This window comes from Podarcis melisellensis, assembly GCF_964234715.1.
Source record: "Podarcis melisellensis genome assembly, chromosome: 8".
Taxonomy (NCBI): Eukaryota; Metazoa; Chordata; class Lepidosauria; order Squamata; family Lacertidae; genus Podarcis; species Podarcis melisellensis.
Window position 1 is genome coordinate 71,808,460 of NC_138540.1, and position 18,828 is coordinate 71,827,287.

At 47.1% G+C, this 18,828-nt stretch overlaps 1 protein-coding gene across 2 annotated transcripts in view; it reads left to right on the forward strand.

The window, feature by feature from the left end:
* KMT2B (lysine methyltransferase 2B) overlaps positions 1-18,828 on the forward strand; it is a 63,246-nt gene that overhangs the window by 13,009 nt on the left and 31,409 nt on the right. Inside the window, exons 3-7 of one of the 2 annotated variants that reach the window (XM_081920470.1) lie at positions 1,099-3,350; positions 7,869-7,982; positions 8,272-8,434; positions 10,092-10,338; positions 12,265-12,320. In XM_081920470.1, coding sequence (XP_081776596.1) covers positions 1,099-3,350; positions 7,869-7,982; positions 8,272-8,434; positions 10,092-10,338; positions 12,265-12,320 — 2,832 coding nt within the window. The remainder of the gene's footprint in view (positions 1-1,098; positions 3,351-7,868; positions 7,983-8,271; positions 8,435-10,091; positions 10,339-12,264; positions 12,321-18,828) is intronic. The other variant, XM_081920471.1, reaches the window with a different exon arrangement.

The following is an 18,828-nucleotide window of genomic DNA, read 5'->3' on the forward strand; positions in this document are numbered from 1 at the left end:
AAAACAGCAGCAAAGGTAGCCTTTAGCTAATTAAGCCAACTATGGTCTTTTAAACTGGGTGGGTAATTTTTGTTTGTTTGTTACTATGTTATGCATTTTTGTGTTTTGATAACGTACACGGCCACCCTGTGATCCTTGGATGAAGGGTGGCATAGAAATTTAATATGCGATGAGAAGCCCAGCTCTTTTCCCATCTTTTTGTCATGCCGTTTGCCTTAGCTCAGTTGCATGCCTACCAGATAGGGAGTTTCACATTTGTTCCTTCTTCTTGTGTCTTCTTGCTTTCTGTTGTTAGAAGGGCTGCCAACCGATGGAAGAACATTTAACTGGTTCATCATCTGACTTGCAAAGAGTTGATTGAGATTTTTAAAAAATGTGTATTATCACAGCTTCCCTATAGGTGCATTCTGGGGAATACTGAAGAGAATCTGAGAGAACATTTATTTAACAAAATGTATAGACTACTTGATTTTAAAAGAAAGAAGTCTAAGCAATTTATATAAAATAGCATTTTCTTATTAATTTCTTTATATATTGATAAATTCAACAAATTTTTTAAAAAGTCAAAATGTGGATAAAATCTGCAGCTTAAGGACAGGTAGACATAAAAAAACCAAATAAAAATTATGTGTCTGGCTAGGCTTGGCTAAACAAAAGGGAGTTTTTAGTAGGCACCAGAAACAAGACAGTGACTGTCATATCAAAAGGCAGGGAGCTCTGGAGCATAGGTGCTGAAAAGTCTTGTCTCCTCAAAAGTGGGGAATACATGTTACTAATCATTGGTCAAAGAAAATGCCTTCCTCAGTGTCCTGCTATGTTTTTCTGCTAGTAAGGAATTATGGGTGCTGCCTGTCTCTGTGCACATGCTGTCAGTGGTGCTACCTGGAAGCAGTTGTTTGCTTACTGTAAGTGGCCAGTCCAAGTGTTTAACCGTTTTGACAAAATTGTCTGCAAGTTGAAGTATTGCGCATCCTTCAGCTCTCTGGAGGAGCGCTTCCCAGCATGTTATATCCAGGGCCTGGTGCTGTACACGCTGCCCTTGTAGGTTGGAAACTCCAGAGGCATTTTGACAGCCAAGGTTTCCTTCTCTCCTTGCAGGTGCGGTGCTGCCGGCACGTGGTCGGAAAAAAAGGGGGCTTGCTGAGGACACCCTTTCCAAGCGTCTGTCGAAGCAGAGAGCTGTGGAATCCCAGCGGGAGCGAATGGTGAAGGCTTTGGCTGAGCTGCTTCAGAGCAACAAGGGGTCTCCAGCAAGGACAGATCGGCTGTCGGCTTCCAGCCCCCAAGCTGGCAGCATGTTTCTTGAGCAGCCTGAAGCAGACCCGGAGCCTGGCGACCCCACAAAACCCTCCGTCTTCCCTGCCCTCCCGTCCCAAATGGAGAAGGACCTCAACTCTGTTGTGTCGCCCAGGCCGCGAGGCCGGCCACGGGGCTCTTTCACAAAGAGGCTCGTTGCGAGACCCAAGCCTCCTTGTCAAAGCACCAAAGCTCCAGATTCCACCCTGGAACCCAGCAGCCGCAGCAGCCCTCGGTCACCCTCGCCGTGCCAAGCGGCCAGCCTCTCCCCTCCGCCCCAGGAGCCCCCGAAGAAGCCGCCACTCATCCTGAAGTTCTTCTCAAAGGCCAAGCGGCACAAGTCCGGCCAGCTGGTGGTGACCCACGTCCGGCTAAAAACTCCCGGGCACAGGAGGGGCCGCAAGAGGAAGTGGAGCGTTGTGCCGAGGAAGGGAATCTCCCCGCTTCCTTCCCGGTCTGTATCGGAGTCAGAGGCACCTTTGTCAGAGTCAGACGGGTCTGCCCCAGAGCCGGAACAGAAAGAGGAGTCTTCTACTCCAGAATCTCAAGCCGAAGTCCTTTCCCCAGAGCCAGAGCTAGAGCCCCAGCCAGAACTTGCTGCGCCAGAGCCAGAGCCAGAGCCACAACTGGAGGTGATTGCCCAAGAACCTGAGCAACTGTCAGAGGCTCCTGTCTTGGAGCTGGAGGCTTCTGAGCCAAAACCAGAAGCTCCAGCACCAGGAGGTGGCGTTCCTGCTTCGCCCAGTGAGATAGCTGGCCAACAAGAGCACCAGCAGCCCTGCCCACAGAATGACGGGTCAGGAGTTGTTTCCGAGGAGGGGACTTCCAGCATTGCCCTTTCCACACGGGCGCAGTGTTTGAAAAGGGGTCGCGGGCGTCCTCCCCTGACCGCTACACAGCGGGCCCAGCGTTTGGCTTCTCAGCACCTGCCGGCCAAAGCCAGGGAGGAGGCTCTAGCAGCTGCACAGCAGCCTGGCGGGCCCGGCTTCGAAGAGGCGCTAGGTCACAAGGCCAACTTCCTGAAGAATATCCGCCAGTTCATCATGCCCGTGGTGAGCGCCCGCTCGTCGCGCCTCATCCGGACCCCCCGTCGCTTTATGGACGAGGTTCCGCAGAAGGCAGCCAAGCCCGTGGAGAGCGCTGCGGCGGATGGGCCTTGTGCAGACAAGCAGGAGACTCCCATGCTGCCGTTGCTGGAGACCCCTCTTCAGCTGACTCCCCCAGCCCCTAGCTCCCCTGATAAAGATACCTCTCGGGCCCTGTCGCCCCCGCCTTCCCCCAGTGTGCCCCTCCTAACTTCCTCCATTCCCGCCCTACCTGAGAAGCGCCGTTCCATCCTTCGGGAGCCCACATTCAGGTGGACCTCGCTGAGCCCCCCGTCGCCCCCCAAGGATACGGGCAAGGCGCTCTTCCATCTTCCTTGTGAAGATTCGTCTCCTTTGCTCAGTACTCCAGCGCCAACCCCATCTCCCCCGGCCAAGCGGACCCCGCTGCTGCGAGCCCCACAGTTCACACCCAGCGAGGCACACCTTAAGATCTACGAATCTCTGACGGTGTCTCCTGAGGAATCTGATCTAGTGCCTGCGTCCCCCGAGCTCAGGAGGGACCTCCCCGCACTGCAGCAAGAGGGTCTCCTGCTCCCTTACGAGCCAGTGGTGACCCGCAGTGGCAAGAAGCTGTTGGGAAGGACGAACCACCTTGCCCTGCCCCTCTTCCCAGAGGTTTCTAGGCCACTTGGGGCTCAGGGCAAAGAGCTGATCACCATGGAGGATGTCAATTCTCCTGGCGTAGTTCACAAGGTGGCCATCCGGAGGATTCTGCCTCCGTCGGCCCAAGTGGAAGAGGAGGAGGAGGAGGAGGAGGTGGCAGCTGAGAGTTCAGAGAGTGAGGGAGAGCCAGCTAGCCTGCGCTCGGAGGCACTGAAGCCCCCTCCAGAGGAGCCCAAGCCCCTTATTACCCAGCTGTCAAGCATGGATAAGGTATACAGCTTGCTCACTCGTGCCAAGGTGCAGCTGTACAAGATCGATCAGCAGAAGCACTTCAAAATGACGCCGGTAAGAGAAGCCTCAGGGGTGGGAGTGGCAAGGCTTTGGCGCGATGGGCAAGGCTGTGCATTTGTAGAAGGAAATCCTGGTGGTCTTTGGGGCCTCGGTTAATGATTTTGCTTCATCTGTTTTGTTTTTAAGCTCCATGCCCCACTGTGGTACTGTGTACTGTTCATCAAGAGACGTTGTGGGTAAACTTAACATTAACCCTGTATAAGTGTCCACATAGGTCATTTTTTCCATTAAAACAGAGATGGGGTACTTAGAATCATAGAATTGGAAGGGACCCTGAGGATCCTGTAGTCCAACTTCCTGAAATGCAGGAATATGCAGCTGTCCCATACGGGGATTGAGCCTGCAACCGTGGCATCATCAGCACCATGCTTTAACCAACTATGTTATTGCATTCCCATCAGCTGCATGCAGCATGGCCAGCGGTCACGACATTGGAAGGGCCATAGGTTCTCCATCCCTGCATCAAAATAACACCACAAAGAAGTTGTGATAATTGGGCCACCCAAATGAGGCTGTGACCTAAGAATCTTTCTGGATGAGACCAAAGGGTCATCCAGTCCAACATTCTGTTCTCACAATGGCCAAGCGGGACCTGAGAGCAACACCAGGTCCCACTTACGCCTTCCAGGAACAGGTAGGTTCAGAGAGGAATGCAGCCTCTGATCCTGTTGTTGGGTAGCATTGGTAGACCTGTCTTCCACCAAGTTGTCATCCAAACTGGTGGGCTATGACCCGTGTTAGAAACTGAGATATGAAAGCTAGGAGCTAAATGGCACCTTAAACCTAGGTTATGGGTGCAACAACAGAATGTCTAGGTGCACTTTTTATAACAGGAACACAAAGCTGAAAATGAATGAACTGCAGCTAAAATGTTATGTTCATTTTTCACATGGCCTAGTCCTTCCCCTGCCCACCCCCCTAATATTCTTAAGAAGGTCTCTTCTCCAGTCTTCAGAGATTAGCTGAAAGTGGTGAGGCAGAAAAAGGTCCTCCTTTCCTTCCACACTGCAGTTTTAATCTGAAATCTTAGGTGCAGTACTGCACCCAGAGCTCAGAAACCGCTCACACTGATGAAATTCCCTGTTGCAAAATGCGCCTAGAACAATGGGAGTTTCGAGCACTAGCTATAACTACATCTTGGGGCAGGAGATCTATGCTCTGTGTGAAGAAGCATGTCCTTTTTCCTATCTGGAATCTTCCAATGTTCTGCTTCCTTGAATGACACTGGATTCCAGTATTATGAGGGAAGGAGAAAAACTTGCCTTTTCTAAACTAAAAGTCCCAAATATTGTAACCTTTCCTCATAGGTATAGTTGATGCATTTCCCAGGACTGGTTTGAGGACCAGAGTGTGATGATGCCTTCACCTGGCGATATATCGTGGGTGAAACCGCCATCGCTCCTGAGTTACACTGCCACCAGCGCCCAGAAGGAGGAACAAGCTGCATTGGCTGGGGCCCCACGAGACCCCGGGGTGAAACTGCTGGCATTCCTGCTGAGGCGGCTTCACCCCAGTGCATCGTGGGGCCCCACCCAATGCAACTTGTTCCTCCTGCTTTTCAATATCGTGATGTATCACGATATCATGGTGTTCGATTGGTGATAAATCGCAACATTGAAAAGCTGATATCACCCAGCCCTTCTCATAGGTGAGTTGCCCAGCCTCGGAACCATCTTGATTTAACTTTTCCGTGCCCTATGAAATCCTTTTTGAGGTGTGGGAGCTGGAACCGTACACAGTAATCTTGAGTGCAGGCACACTATATAGATTTGTATGTCGGCATTATTACATTGGCAGTTTTATTTTCAGTCCCTTTCCCTAACACGGAATTTGCCTTTTCCACACTGCTGCACGCTGGGTCTGCATTTGCATCAAGCCCCAGTAACCCTTTTCCTTTTACTCACTGCTGGTTCAAAACTCCTTAACCATATATGTGATTTTTTTTTACCCAAGTGTGTGCCACTTTGCACTTGTTTCATCGAATCACATTTGCCATCTTAATGCCCATTCGCCTAGCTTGGGTGCATCCTTTGGGAGCTCCTCGCAGTCCCTCACCACGCTGCACACTAGGGTGTCATCAGAGAACTTGGCCACCTCGTTGCTCATCCCTAAATGCAGGTGATTTATAAACAAGCAAAAATACTGATCCTTGGGGGAATCCGCTTCTTATATCCCTCCGTCGTGAGAACTTCCCTTTTATTTCTACTCTCTGCTCTGCCACCAAGCTTTGGCCCTTCCCCCAGACAAAAAAAGACGTGCACAGCAGTTCTAAGAAAGACCAACACATGGCATGGCCACATCCAGGGCAATGTGCTAAAGTAATCAAAAGTCCTTTGCAAGGAAAATGGTGACCTGTTTAGATTATGCAGATTAAGCAGATCTACTTGTTTTGCATAACTTCACATCCACTTGTCAGGGCTGGAAGCCAGGCAGGGTACTGAAGGCTAGCCCCTGGCCACGGCAAAGTCTATATCTCTTTCCCACCATCAATTGATCGTTTTATGTGTATGTCGCTTTCCCAAAATTAAAACAGTGTTTGAGGCGGCTTGCAATGTGAAAACATTTCATAACTACAAATATAACAGAAGTCATAAACAATTAATGAAACATCAAAAAGTACACATTGAACAATTTCCATGTAAATCATAAGAAGATCTGAAATAAAGAAACGAAAAATTAGTATCAATGACCGCAGCAAACCTCCCTTCCCCACGAAACCTGCTCAGTAATACTCCAGCCAAAGAGTCTGTTCAACGGCCTCAGCTTTTGTAACTGGAGTCAGTCAGGGCCCGCCTTCCCAGGGCAGGTGAAAAAAGGCCTGTAAGGTAGGGAGCATGTCTTCCAAAACTCGCAGCTGAAATGGTCTCCACAAAACACACACACACCTGAGATCTGATCAGTTGACCACACACCTTCAAGCCTCTGATTGTAATCTTAGGTATGTAACACTAGCTTTTAAAAGTCTGAAAGCGGAGCATTTCTGGATGCTGAATTCTGCATTGTAGATTATGTTCTGTGCTTGGCTCTTACTTGGGAATACCTTTTCTACTTAAATCTGTGTCTAAAGAGTCTGGAGTTGTGTTTAAATAAGCTAAACCTCATATTCTTTGAACAACCAGAATTTCTTTTTTTTTCTTTCCAAATACATTTTTATTAAGGTTATGCACATAACAAACATACAACCAAATACAAAAGAAAAAATTGTAACAAAAAAAAGAGTCAAGATATACAAGCCAACTTTTTCCTCTCTCTAACTATACAAAGATAGATTAATCTGGCTATCTCGCAAAACAGTAAAAGATAAAACACACACACACACACACACACACACACACACACACACACACAAACCACCTCTTGGACTTCCTTCCATCCTTTTGGTAAGTATCGAATATCTGCTTCCATTACGTATTTGATTTTTAATCTATAGACCTAAATTCACACGCTGGTAGTATTTGTTCTGACCCCGCCAATCACATTAAGCATTTATTCCAATATAGTTCCAGTATTTACTCCAATTTTTCAGAGATTTCTGTTCATCGTGGTCTCTTAATTTACCTGTTAATTTATCAAGCTCAGCATATTTTATCATTTTAATTTGCCAATCATTTATATTGGGGATAGTTTCCACTTTCCAATATTGTGCCAATAAAATCAACAACCAGAATTTCTAGGTAAGTGAAATTCTCCATTTGCATTCAGAAAGCACTCATTGATTTTATTACATTAACATAAAGAGCAAGCGTACATAAATGCATGTGCTTCTATTTTGAAAGCTTTGTTTTTGGTTGTATAATTAATGTTTCCCCCCCCCAATAGTTTTGATTTTTGTGTTTGTTGATGTGGTTTGGGGAAGAAAAGCTGAGAATCCTGAAATAGACCAGTAATGCATTGCAGGGGGTTGGACTAATTGACTCTCAGGGGTTCCTTCCAGCTCTACAAGTCTATAAGTGCGGGGATGAAGGAGGGAGGGAGAGAGGCTGAGGCTGAAGGTGGTGATTGGGGTACAGTAGCTATACTGAGAGTAGAAGTCACACAGCTCCCACTGAAGCACCTCTTGTTTTCACAAGTCCCATGCAAATGGCCTTCACTTTTAGGGAGCCAAGACTGTGGGTTTCCAGTGTCATCTTTGTTTTGCTTTTTAAAGAGATTTTGAATTTTTAGTACCAGCCATTGGACTGTCCAGTGCTTTGTAATGCAGTTAGCCAACATGGTGCCCTCCAGAAGTTGTGGACTACAGTATGTCTCCCAGCATCCCTGAGCATTGACCATGCTGGCTGGGGCTGATGGGAGTTGGAGTCTCGGCAATATCCAGACAGCACCATACATATAGGCATGTTGTTCTGTGTTTGTGCAACTGGCATCACAGATCAGTTTCCACAAACACATTCGCAGGCTGAGAGCTGCAATTATGATGGGGAGAGGCCAGTGTTGCTTGGGACATTTGGTATATGCAAAAAGAGTCTCAAATGCTAACTAACTACCTATCATCTGTGTGTCCTTTCTCTATAGGGGTGTCAAACAGTCAATACTGAGCTCTTTGAGACTCCAAAGGTCCCCGTTAAGCAGGAGGTGACTACTGAACTCAAAGTGGCAGAAGAGGACAGGAAAGAGGACAGGAAGCAGGTAACTGGTGCCCTATTTGCATGTGTATATAGTGGTGTAGCTGAACTCCAGTTAGTGACGATGATTCTGGTTTCCAGAGCAATGGATCCTATGTAGACACGGGTATCCTCTGTGCAGATTGCCTTTCTTGGCCTGGCCTGCCAGTGGCTTTTAGCAGTGCAGTCCTTCTCTGTACTCCTGGCAAGCGGCGGGTGGTACAGGTTCACTGAGAACTGGGGGGTGATTTTTCAGGGCCGGCTGCTGTTTACCATTCATGCCCATGGCCGATCCTAATTCTCTTCCCTTGCAGGGCCAAGAGTCCCCCGTGCAGGGCCCTCGGATCAAGCACGTGTGTCGGCATGCCTCAGTGGCCCTGGGGCAGTCTCGTGCCATGGTGCCAGAGGATGTGCCGCGCCTCAGTGCCCTGCCGCTGCGGGAGAGGGAGGAGATCGCTGCATCGCCCACAGTAGAGGGTGAGTGGTTGTGTGGGGATGCCAGCTTGAAGCATTCTTTACGCTCTGTGGCCTCTTTTTAAAGGGTGAGCATGATAACTTGAGCATTGAGCTGCAAGATCACAGGGCTATTAATGGGCGCACTAATATGTGGCACCTTCTTCTGTAGCTATGTGGCAAAGATGTTTATTGATCTTCGGTGGGATAATCAGGGGAGCTATAAGGAAGACTGGAAAACCAGTGTTAGCTCTGCACAGATCCTGGAGAGCGCTGCCATCATGCCATATTCCGGGGACACTGGTTTTGGCTAGGACTGATGGTAGAGCTGGGCAATATATCAATATATTGTCCAAAACCGGTTCGAAGTCCATATCGTTCTATCGCTTTCATAATTTTTCACCTGGCAATATATTGCAAATCATGATGTATGTTAGGGCTGGGCGATACAGCATCCAAAAATGGTTCAAAGTCCGTATTGTGATACCAGTTTCATAATTTTTGACCTGGCAATATATCACGGCTTATGATGTGTATGTGTCTGTGCTATGCAAAAATCACAATGTGGAAAAAAACACGTGAAGCCAGCCATTGCTTCTATGTAGCCCCATCCTTATTTCAGACATTGTGGTATATCAGTATATCACGTTGTTTATCTAGTGATATACCACAATGTTGAAAACCAGATACAGTTGTAGCTTGGATCCTGAACGCCTTGCAACTCGGAACGTTTTGACTCCCGAATGCCGCAAACCTGGAAGTGAGTGTTCCGGTTTGCGAACATTCTTTGGAAGCCAAACGTCTGGCGTGGCTCCCACAGCTTCCGATTGGGTGCATGAAGCTCCTGCAGCCGACTGGAAGCCGTGCCTTGGTTGGTGAACGTTTTCGGAAGTTGAACAGACTTCTGGAATGGATTCCATTTGACAACCAAGGTATGACTGTATTTCTCAGGCCCAGTTGATGGAGGTGAGGGGCTGGGCCTCCTCCAACAGATGCCCCATGGGCGGGCACTTTCGTCCAAACAGTTCCTCACGCCAAACCTCATTGCTCAAACTCAGGCCTCAGAGGTTGGTGCAAAGGCTCCTGGGATTCGTGCCTTTTTTGCCCCTTCTGGGCTCTTCTAGGGCCGTTTTGTCATTTTAAAATTGACTTCCGCGCGTTTGTGCAGTTAAACAACAATCAGACGCGCGTAAACGAGGAGTTGCCTGTACTTTATTTGGGAGGAGCAATTCCATACTTAAGCCTTTAGTTTCAAAGTGAAAATGCAGGAGCCTTTATATGGGCTGAGTTCCCTTCTTGCCAATAGCACACAGTCTTACTAATTAAAAGTCCAACTCTTTGGAAAGCTATTCGCCAGTGGAACAGTCTCCTTTGGGAGATTGTGGACTCTCCTTCCTTGGAGGTTTCTAAGCAGAGGCTGGATGTCCACCTGTCATGGATGCTTTAGCTGAGTTGGGGGTTGGACTAGATGACCCCAGAGGTCCCTGCCAACTCGACGATCCTATGATTCTCTGACTTAATAAATGAATCAGATCCCTTTTGTGGCCTGGTCCTTTTTATGTTGGCTGCACTGAGCTTTCCTTGAGCCCACAGAAATATTTGGGTGACATACAGAGATGTTTTCTGGGGCCTCGAGATGGAGCTGCATTCCGGTCATCTTTTTGAACTTTCCCTTCCGCAGAGACCTCCTCAGCCTCAGAGAGCGAAAGCGGCCACCAGAAGCAAGTGAAGGCAGATACTGCCGTCAAGGCCGCGCCACCCCCTGTGCGTCGCCACGTCTCCCACCATCACCACCACGGCAAGAAGAACAGAATGACGCGCTGTGGGAAGTGCAAAGGCTGCCTGAAGCTGCAGGACTGTGGGGAGTGCATCAACTGCCTAGACAAGCCGAAGTTTGGCGGGCCAAACACCAAGAAGCAGTGCTGCGTGTGAGTATGTCCTGGGGGGTTCCCAGTTCTTTGCTGAATTTTGCCCTCCGGCTTCTCTCTTCTGTGCTGCTTGGGAACTGGGAGCTATGACCGAAGAGTTCTCTGCCCAGCCAAGAAAATAGGTGACGTCCAGTGGTTTTGTGGCTGAGGTTAGGTAGATGCTGGAGTTGCACAGATCCCATGCAGAGCTCGGTTTTGGCTGCAGAATCTTGCCTGCTAAATGCCTTGGCAGCCACTACTTGCAGAACAAGTTCCCGGGCCTTAAGGCAGGGAAGATAGGCCTGTAAGTGTGTAGACGTTTGCCCCATTTCGACAATGGAGATTTGCATACTACAGCAGCTTGTCTCTTGTTGGATTGGGGAGCACAGGTGCATATTTTCCCAACCACGTGCCAATTCCAGTGAAGTCTGGAAGTGGTTGGGTGGTTTGCTTATTTAGCATACTTACACCCCGCTTTATAGGAGTTGTAAAAGCAGCTTACGCAGGATTCTTAAAATAAAATGGTGCCCAAATCGAGTGGAAGAACAGAAATAAAATGGTGGTGCCCATCCGAAATCAGGATATTTGGGCAGTGTTTCCAGCTCCCATTAATTTCTCTTGAAATTCCATTAGGGAACTCAATCCTCAGCCTGAGAAAGGTTCCTCACACCTCACCTAATCATGGTGAACTCAACAGCTTCACCTTCTTGCATGCAGGACGTTCTGGCAAAGGTGAGCTGTTTGGTTTAATCTCAAGTTGAAGTATCTAAACAGCAGTGGTAGAAAGCAGGGACTAGCAACTTTTTTAGGGGGTGGGGAACCTGGAGATGTGCCACAGCCTTGGGAAGCTGCATCCCCCTCTCTTAGCTTGAGTCATCCTCAGAAGGGTGGACAGGTGTCAAGGAGGATGGGACTCCTGTGTTTTTAATAGCTATGCAGAAGAGGTTTCTGAGCCGAGGCAATTCTGTCATGCAAGAAGGTGAGAGGATCACTATCTGTTATATGGGCACTAGGCTCCCCCAGGAACCTATTTATAGAGCACGCGTCCTGATTTGCTTGTGGTGAGGTTATATGACAATGAGCAACCATCCTGATGCGCTTGTGGAGTGGTTTATGCATCTTATTCCATGATGCATTTTCCCATCCCTCCCACAAAATATTAGTAAATCTGGAGGCGCCTACTGTTTCCCATAGCTGCAGAGATTAGAAGCATGTTATTTTAAAACAAGGACCTGAGTTACTATGGGCTGCACTATGCATTTGTACATGTTATTGCTTTGTTGTTTTGCTTTACTTGTTTGTATCCTGCATTTTATTCTGGGAACTGCCCTGAGATCTTATGATGAAGGGCGTATAATAATAATAATAATAATAATAATAATAATAATAATAATAATAATAATAATACAACCTCAGTCCTGTGGAAAGCTCTTCCAGCAGAGATTCACCAGGCACCTTCTGTTTTAACCTTCAGGCATTAGCTTAAACTTCTCCTTGCTACTAGGCTTATGCAGACAATTAAGAATACATCTTCTGTAATTGATAGATGATAAACTGTGTGCGTTGGGGGGAGTTAATTTAAAAAAACCACATGTATTGTATTATATATACTGTAAACTGCTTTGATATTTTCAATGAAATTGCAGCATACAATTCTTACAAACAAATGAATGCCACTGGCAAGAAAAGAGCCTTTCCTTTCTCAGATGGGGCTTTCTTCCCCACTGAGGAGTATTTGGCCAGCTATCCATCACTGCCGGTGTCTAGCTCCACAGTCTTCTATCTGCTTTGAGCAAGACCACGTACTGTGGGCCTGACCCTTTGCTGCCTTGGTGGGAGGGTGTGGGCCAGAGCTCCTTCGGCTCCTCCTGCGCTGGTGGACCGGATATGAGTTTCTTTGTGGCTGATTTCTTTGCTCTGACCATGTCATGTCTGGCTAACTGGCAGGTATCGGAAGTGCGACAAGATCGAGGCGCGGCGGGTGGAGCGGCTCTCTAAGAAAGGTAACGATTGAGTGGCTGTACATGGGTGGACTGATCATGTGCTACTGTGAGTTGGCTGTGTGATTATGTGTGGCCTCTTCCTTGGTGTCGTTACGATACGATATATCTTTATTGTCATTGTCCCATACAGAACAATGAAATTGAAAAATCTACATAAGACATTCAAAACCCCCTAAAAACTCTGAAACCCCATTTTAAAATACAATATACTATAGAGACTCCTTATGCTGCGTTTAGAACCATTTGCCTAGAAACTGTTTCTCAGGTGGCTAGTCATGGTCTTTATAACCCTATACCTTCTTCCAGAAGGCAGAAGCTGAAAGAGATCATTTCCGGGGTGCGTACTATCCTGCGTACTGCAATCTTCTGGTCCAAGGGCTCTGTGAACATATTTCTACCTGCGTGTAAACCTTTTGGGTCCAGTCCCACATATACAGTGGAGTAGGGGTTGGGTACAGGAGTTCTGTACTGAATACCCAGCCATGAAATGCAATAAGCACTGGTTTCTACAACATGATGGAATGGATGATGACATTCAGCACTTAAAAGACATATTCTTGTTCTAACAGGCTTTTGATGTTTAGTGGTCCGTCACTTATAAAGTTTTGTGTTAGTCCGGGCTGCTGTTTTCATTGTCGTTATCTGTGCATTTTGAAACTGTGTGTTTTGATATATCTTTAACTGTTTTTATCGATATGACCAGCTATGTTTGTTTTATTTTCCTGTAAGCCGCTTTGGGCAAAACCTTTCTGTGGGAAAGTGGGGTGTGTGTGCAAATGGACTTAATTCTTCTGCTACTACTTACTTATTGTCCTTCGCATTGTGTATTGGTGGGTTATATTTTGCAAATTCACGTATTAAATTGTTACACGTTGTTAAACAAGCTCTGTTTTGTGGAGAAGTTGAAATTTGGTGTCTAAGCCTCTTTCAGAGACTGGGAAGAAAGGTTGAACCTTGTGGATATTGGGTGGGGAGAGAGAGAAAAAGAAAGGGGTGTTTAGTGCCAGTCTTGCGTTTAATGACTCTCCTGGTAGCCCCAGACTGCCAGAGAAGGGGCAGATCTCCCTGTCCCTCCACCATGGTGGAAGGAAATATTTTTAGTAGCCTGCTAAGAGTCTAGTGGGCTGCATTTATTTCTGTGCTGGCTGCAGAGAGGAGGCTTTCCCCTCTTCTCCACAGCTAGCATACAACTAAAGGTTGGTAGTAAAAAGAAATCATAGGCTAGTAGGCTTCTTTACAAGTCCAATTCTCAAGCCGTGGTAACTGCACTGAAGGGAAGAGTCCTTCTCCCACAAACGTAAGATACTCTCCCTGCTTCCAGGGGATTTGGGGCGTTCCCTTTAAAAAAATGTTTCCATGCATCATTGACCAGCATACTTTTAGAACCGTGAAGTCAGGAACACATCTTGTGTATACAGAAAATAAATCGAATATTAATCAGAATGAACCCACTGGAATTTAATGGGCATGTCTAACTTAGGTCTCTTAATTTCAGCAGGTGTGCTCTGAGTAGAACTGACTTGAATGTAACCATCTGTGTACAGGATTTGTGCTAGCAGGTCCATCCTATATCCCGTGGCTTCATTGCACTTGTGCAGAACGCGAGGTGCTCTGTTCAGGTGGCTCCAACCTCACTTGGTGCCAGTGGATACTTCTTCCATAGCGCTGTAGCTGCTTTTGATCTCTCTCACTGGGATGTGCCTCATTCGGTTTGGAACAGAGGTAGCGTCCTTGTTTCGACCTTCAGCGTGTAGGAGGTTCCAAAGCATCCTTCAATAAGCCTCTAGTGCTGCTTGTTCAGGAGTATCAGAGTTGTGTGTATGTGTGTGTGAAAGAAAGAAAGAGCTCATGTGGCCACATTGATATATTGGGGCTCCTTTTGCAGCTTAGCTGCCTTCTGTGCCCTGTGGAAACCTGTGTAGATGGCATCCAAGCACGGTAGCAACTGGGCTCTTGGTGATTTGCTCCTTAGCAACTCTGATTGTTCATTTTAGGGACCAGATTTTCATTTGGTTGATTTAGATTTGTAGCCTGTCCAATCCCAAGAGCTCAGGGCATATAAAAGAGACAAAGAGAGAGAGAAAGAGAAAGGCCTGCAATGCTTTGCTCCATTTTTTAAATAGGATAAGGGACCCCGACCATTAGGTCCACTTGTGGCCGACTCTGGGGTTGCGGCACTCATCTCACTTTATTGGCCAAGGGAGCTGGCGTACAGCTTCCGGGTCATGTGGCCAGCAAGACTAAGCCGCTTCTGGCGAACCAGAGCAGCGCACAGAAACACTGTTTACCTTCCCGCCGGAATGGTACCTATTTATCTACTTGCATTTTGACATGCTTTTGAACTGCTAGGTTGGCAGGAGCAGGGACCGAGCAATGGGAGCTCACCCCGTCGCGGGGATTCGAACCACCAACCTTCTGATCGGCAAGTCCTAGGCTCTGTGGTTTAACCCACAGCGCCACCTGCATTCCTTTTAAATAGGATACTAACATCCAAAAAGTGTGCTGGAATTTTATTAAATTACAACACTTCTGTAACAGTGGCTCTTTCTGCAAATTCATATTTGAGTTCCCGTTTGGAATCTGCCTTTACCTTGCAATAGAGGAGGGGAACCGGGGATGGGTTGCCTCTTCCATTCACACCACCGGGAAGGAATATGTAAACTGAGACTCAGTACCCTCCTAGTGGGATGGGCAACCCACTTCCTTGGCTCCTCTCCTGCTGAGCTCCACCGCAGGACTGGGGCATGTCCCATTGTGAGAGATCAAAAGCTCTGCAGGCTGGTAGCCTCTTTTCTTCTTTCCTGATCATTCCTGTGGGTATTGTCAGATCTATTTAAAAAAACAAAACCCCTCTATACTACTGAGATAGGGGTCTCATTGCAAAGTAAGGCACCTCTAATCATATTGAACATAGGAAGCAGCCTTATACAAGGGCAAATGTACTTGTTTACGATGGCTTTCTCCAACCTGGTGCCCTCCAGATATTGCTGGTCTACAGCATCCCTGACCATTGGTCATCCCTAGTGGCACTGGTGGGAGTTGTGGTCCAAAGGATCTGAAGGACACCATGTGGTCTACTCCAGGGTCTCAGGAACAGGTCTTTCTGATCCCTTTAACTGGTGACACCAAGGGTTGACCTAGTGACCTTCTGTAAAGTAGGTGATCTACTGCTGAGCTATCATCCTCCACTGAGTAGACAACAGCTTAACTTACTCATGACTTTGGCTGTATGCACACTATAACAGTAAAACACATTCTTTCCCTCAAAGGATTCTGGGCACTGCAGTTTACCCCTCACAGAGTTGCAATTCCCAGCAGCCCTTAATAAACTACAGTGCCCAGAATTCTTTGAGATGAATGTGCTTTAAAGGTTAGTGTGTATGCTGCCCCCAAGTCTTCTTTGACTCCTGTGTATATTGTCTGCAGGTGTCATTGCACTGAAACTGAATGGGGGCTGTATTTCCTAGATCAGGGGTGGGGAATCTCAGTCCCACGAGCCAAAAGTGGCCATTCCTCCTGACCCACAAGATTCTCCCACTACCTCTGCTGGCTCCAGCCTTTACTGGCTCTGCTCCAAGCCCTGCTTGAGTGCTTTTACCTGGCTGGAACTGATAATTTATTTATTTATTTATTTATTTATTTATTTATTTAATTTATATCCCGCCTTTTCTCCAAGGAGCCTCAAGGTGGCATATGTGCATAGTTCTCCCCATCCCCATTAAATCCCCACAACAACCCTGTGAGGTAGGCTGAAGCAGCCCAAGGTCACCCAGCAATCTTTATGACTGGGTAGAGAATTGAACCCTGGTTTTCCCAAGTCCTAGTCCAACACTGACCACAACACCACACTGGCCGTCTTTTCCACAGTGAGCTGTGTGCCCAACGTGGCTTACAACAAACATTCAGAATACAAAGCATAAGGGGAAGTCACCAGTAAATCCAAACAGGACAAAACCTGACAATTTTAGCGAACAGAATAAATTCAATATGACAGAAGGAATGATCTGGACTTAAATGTATAAGTTTAGAGCAGAAAGACAGTAAAGTTGTAGGGGCTGATCTTGCTTCACTCCACAGAGTCCTAATAATAATAATAATAATAATAATAATAATAATAATAATAATAATAAAATTTTTATTTATATCCCGCCCTCCCAAGGCAAAGGTGGGCTCAGAGTGGCTAACAACAGTAAAAATAGCACAATTTACATAAAATCACAGTCAATTAATTGAAATACATTCTAAAATCAATTCAGAATCAAATTAATGGCAACCATTGGGCTAGAGTTCTATGAGGATTACAGAAGGAGGGGGTCAGACTGTGCTTTGGCCAAAGGCCTGGTGGAACAGCTCTGTCTTTCAGGCCCTGCAGAAAGATGTCAGTCAAGTCCTGCAGGCCCTAGTCTCTTGTGACAGAGTGTTCCACCAGATAGGGGCCACGACCAAAAAAGCCCTGGCTCTGGTTGAGGCTTGAATTCGTTCAGAGAGGGAGGGAGGGAGTGGTCTTCTTGCCAGGCTAGATGACTTGCAGCTGGATCCTTCGTCTGACTTCCAGGGAGTGGCTTCCTGTGATGAAAAGGAAATGTTGGGGAGGGCAATGATGGTGGAAGCTCCACTGCTAGTCTTATTGCATTCCAAAAAGCCCCAGCAGCCCGTCTCAAATGAGGAGAGGGTCTTCTCACCAGGCTAGATTGCTTACAGCTAACTCCCTCATCTCTCCTCCAGAGGAGGCTGACAGGAGCAGATGGGAAATGCTGGGGAGGGCAATGATGTTTCCCCTGGAAGTTGCAGGTGCTGGTCTTGGAATGTGTCCTTGAACCGTGATTATTATTATTTCATTTCATCATCCGGTCGCCTTTTAGAGTAAAAAAGTCTTAGAAGCGACTTGGCAGAAATAAAATGCAGCAGTCTCCCCGTCCACAGCATGAGGACGTGCATGTTTATGTGCCTTTTCTCTTCACCCTGTCCTCGTTCTGGATGCTTTTGAGTTCTTGGCTCTCATAAAATGTAGTAATTTCTAATGTGGCTGTTGTAATAAAGTGATTCCCCCCCCCGGGGGGGGATGGGCACCAATACAGCTCCTTGCCAACAGCGCAAGGGACCCTGAGAGAAAGAGAAAGACAATATCACATCCCCTGACCTTTTGTTTTCTCAAATGAGGGATTTGAAAGGCAGAGCGGAGAGGGGGGACAACTTTGCAACCTTGGGGCTTCTATACTGCTCTGTTCTATCAATGTTGGGGGCATTGGAACCTGACCTGCAGTGACTCTTAGCCTTCGCTTGTGAGGAAAACTACAGCTATCAAATCTCCAAAAGGGGGCGGACCTTCCTTCTTCCACCATGTCTAGCCACAAGCTCTTCCTGACCCTTCTTGTACTGTGTCTCAGGGCAGATTTCTGTGGGACCCTCTGCCAATGTGGAACTTTTTAACTCTCTGAAAATGACTATTAAAATGCTGTTCTCCTTTATCTAGCGTTTGTATACTGCTTTCCAAGTGCTTTGCACCTGTTACCTTGTGATCATTCTTTAACAACAACCTTGTGAGGTAGGGTAGCATGATCAGCCCCATATTGCAGATGGCAGGAGGGGCCTAAGGCCATGTAGTGATGCAAGAGGTAGCATTTGAACCAAGGGCTTAGTGGTTTAGAGCCCAAAGTAGGCTATCTACATAGAACTGTACAGTTAAGAGGGATCCGCAAGGGTCAACTAGCCCAATGCCGTGCAGTCATACCTTGGAAGTGGAGTAGAATTTGTTCTAGAAGTCTGTTCAACTTCCGAAACGTTCGACTTTCAAAGCGCATCTTCTGATTGGCTGTCAGAAGGTCCTGCAGCCAATCAGAAGCTGCGGAAGCCCCGTCAGACATTCGGCTTCTAAAAGAACGTTCGCAAACCGGAACACTCACTTCTGGTTTTCGATCGTTCAGGAGCCGGAACGTTCGACTACCAAAGCGTTTGGGAGGCGAGGTACGACTGTAATCTCAACTAAAGTGTTTTAAGAAATATGTAAAGCATCCATAACAGATGGCCACCCAACCTCTGTTTAAAAACCACCTTCTGAGGGAGTCCGTTCCATGATAAAGGCTTTGTTTGAATGGCTTTCTTTTTGTTTATATACAAAGGAAGGAAGCACACCAAGCTGTGATGTCAACTGCTCCTTTAGCAGCAACTCCCCTCCCTAACCCTGGTTCCTATTCCCTACTATAACTAAGCCTTCTCTAAGATAATTTCTTAATTCAGATGATCACATTTTCTCCTTACCCTCCACTTCCCCTTCCTTCTCTTGCCTGTTTCCCACCCTGTTTCTGAATAATAGAGTGTAAGCTTCTCAGGGCAGGGACCTGTCCTCTTAAAAGGCACCATACGTTTAAAGCACATTATGCCCCCCCCCCCCGCAAAGAATCCTGGGAACTGTAGTCCACCCCTTTCAATGCCCAGCACCCTTAACAAACTGCAGTCCCTAAGATTCCTTTTCTTTTGAGGAGTTGTGTGTGTTGTGCTTTAAATGTAT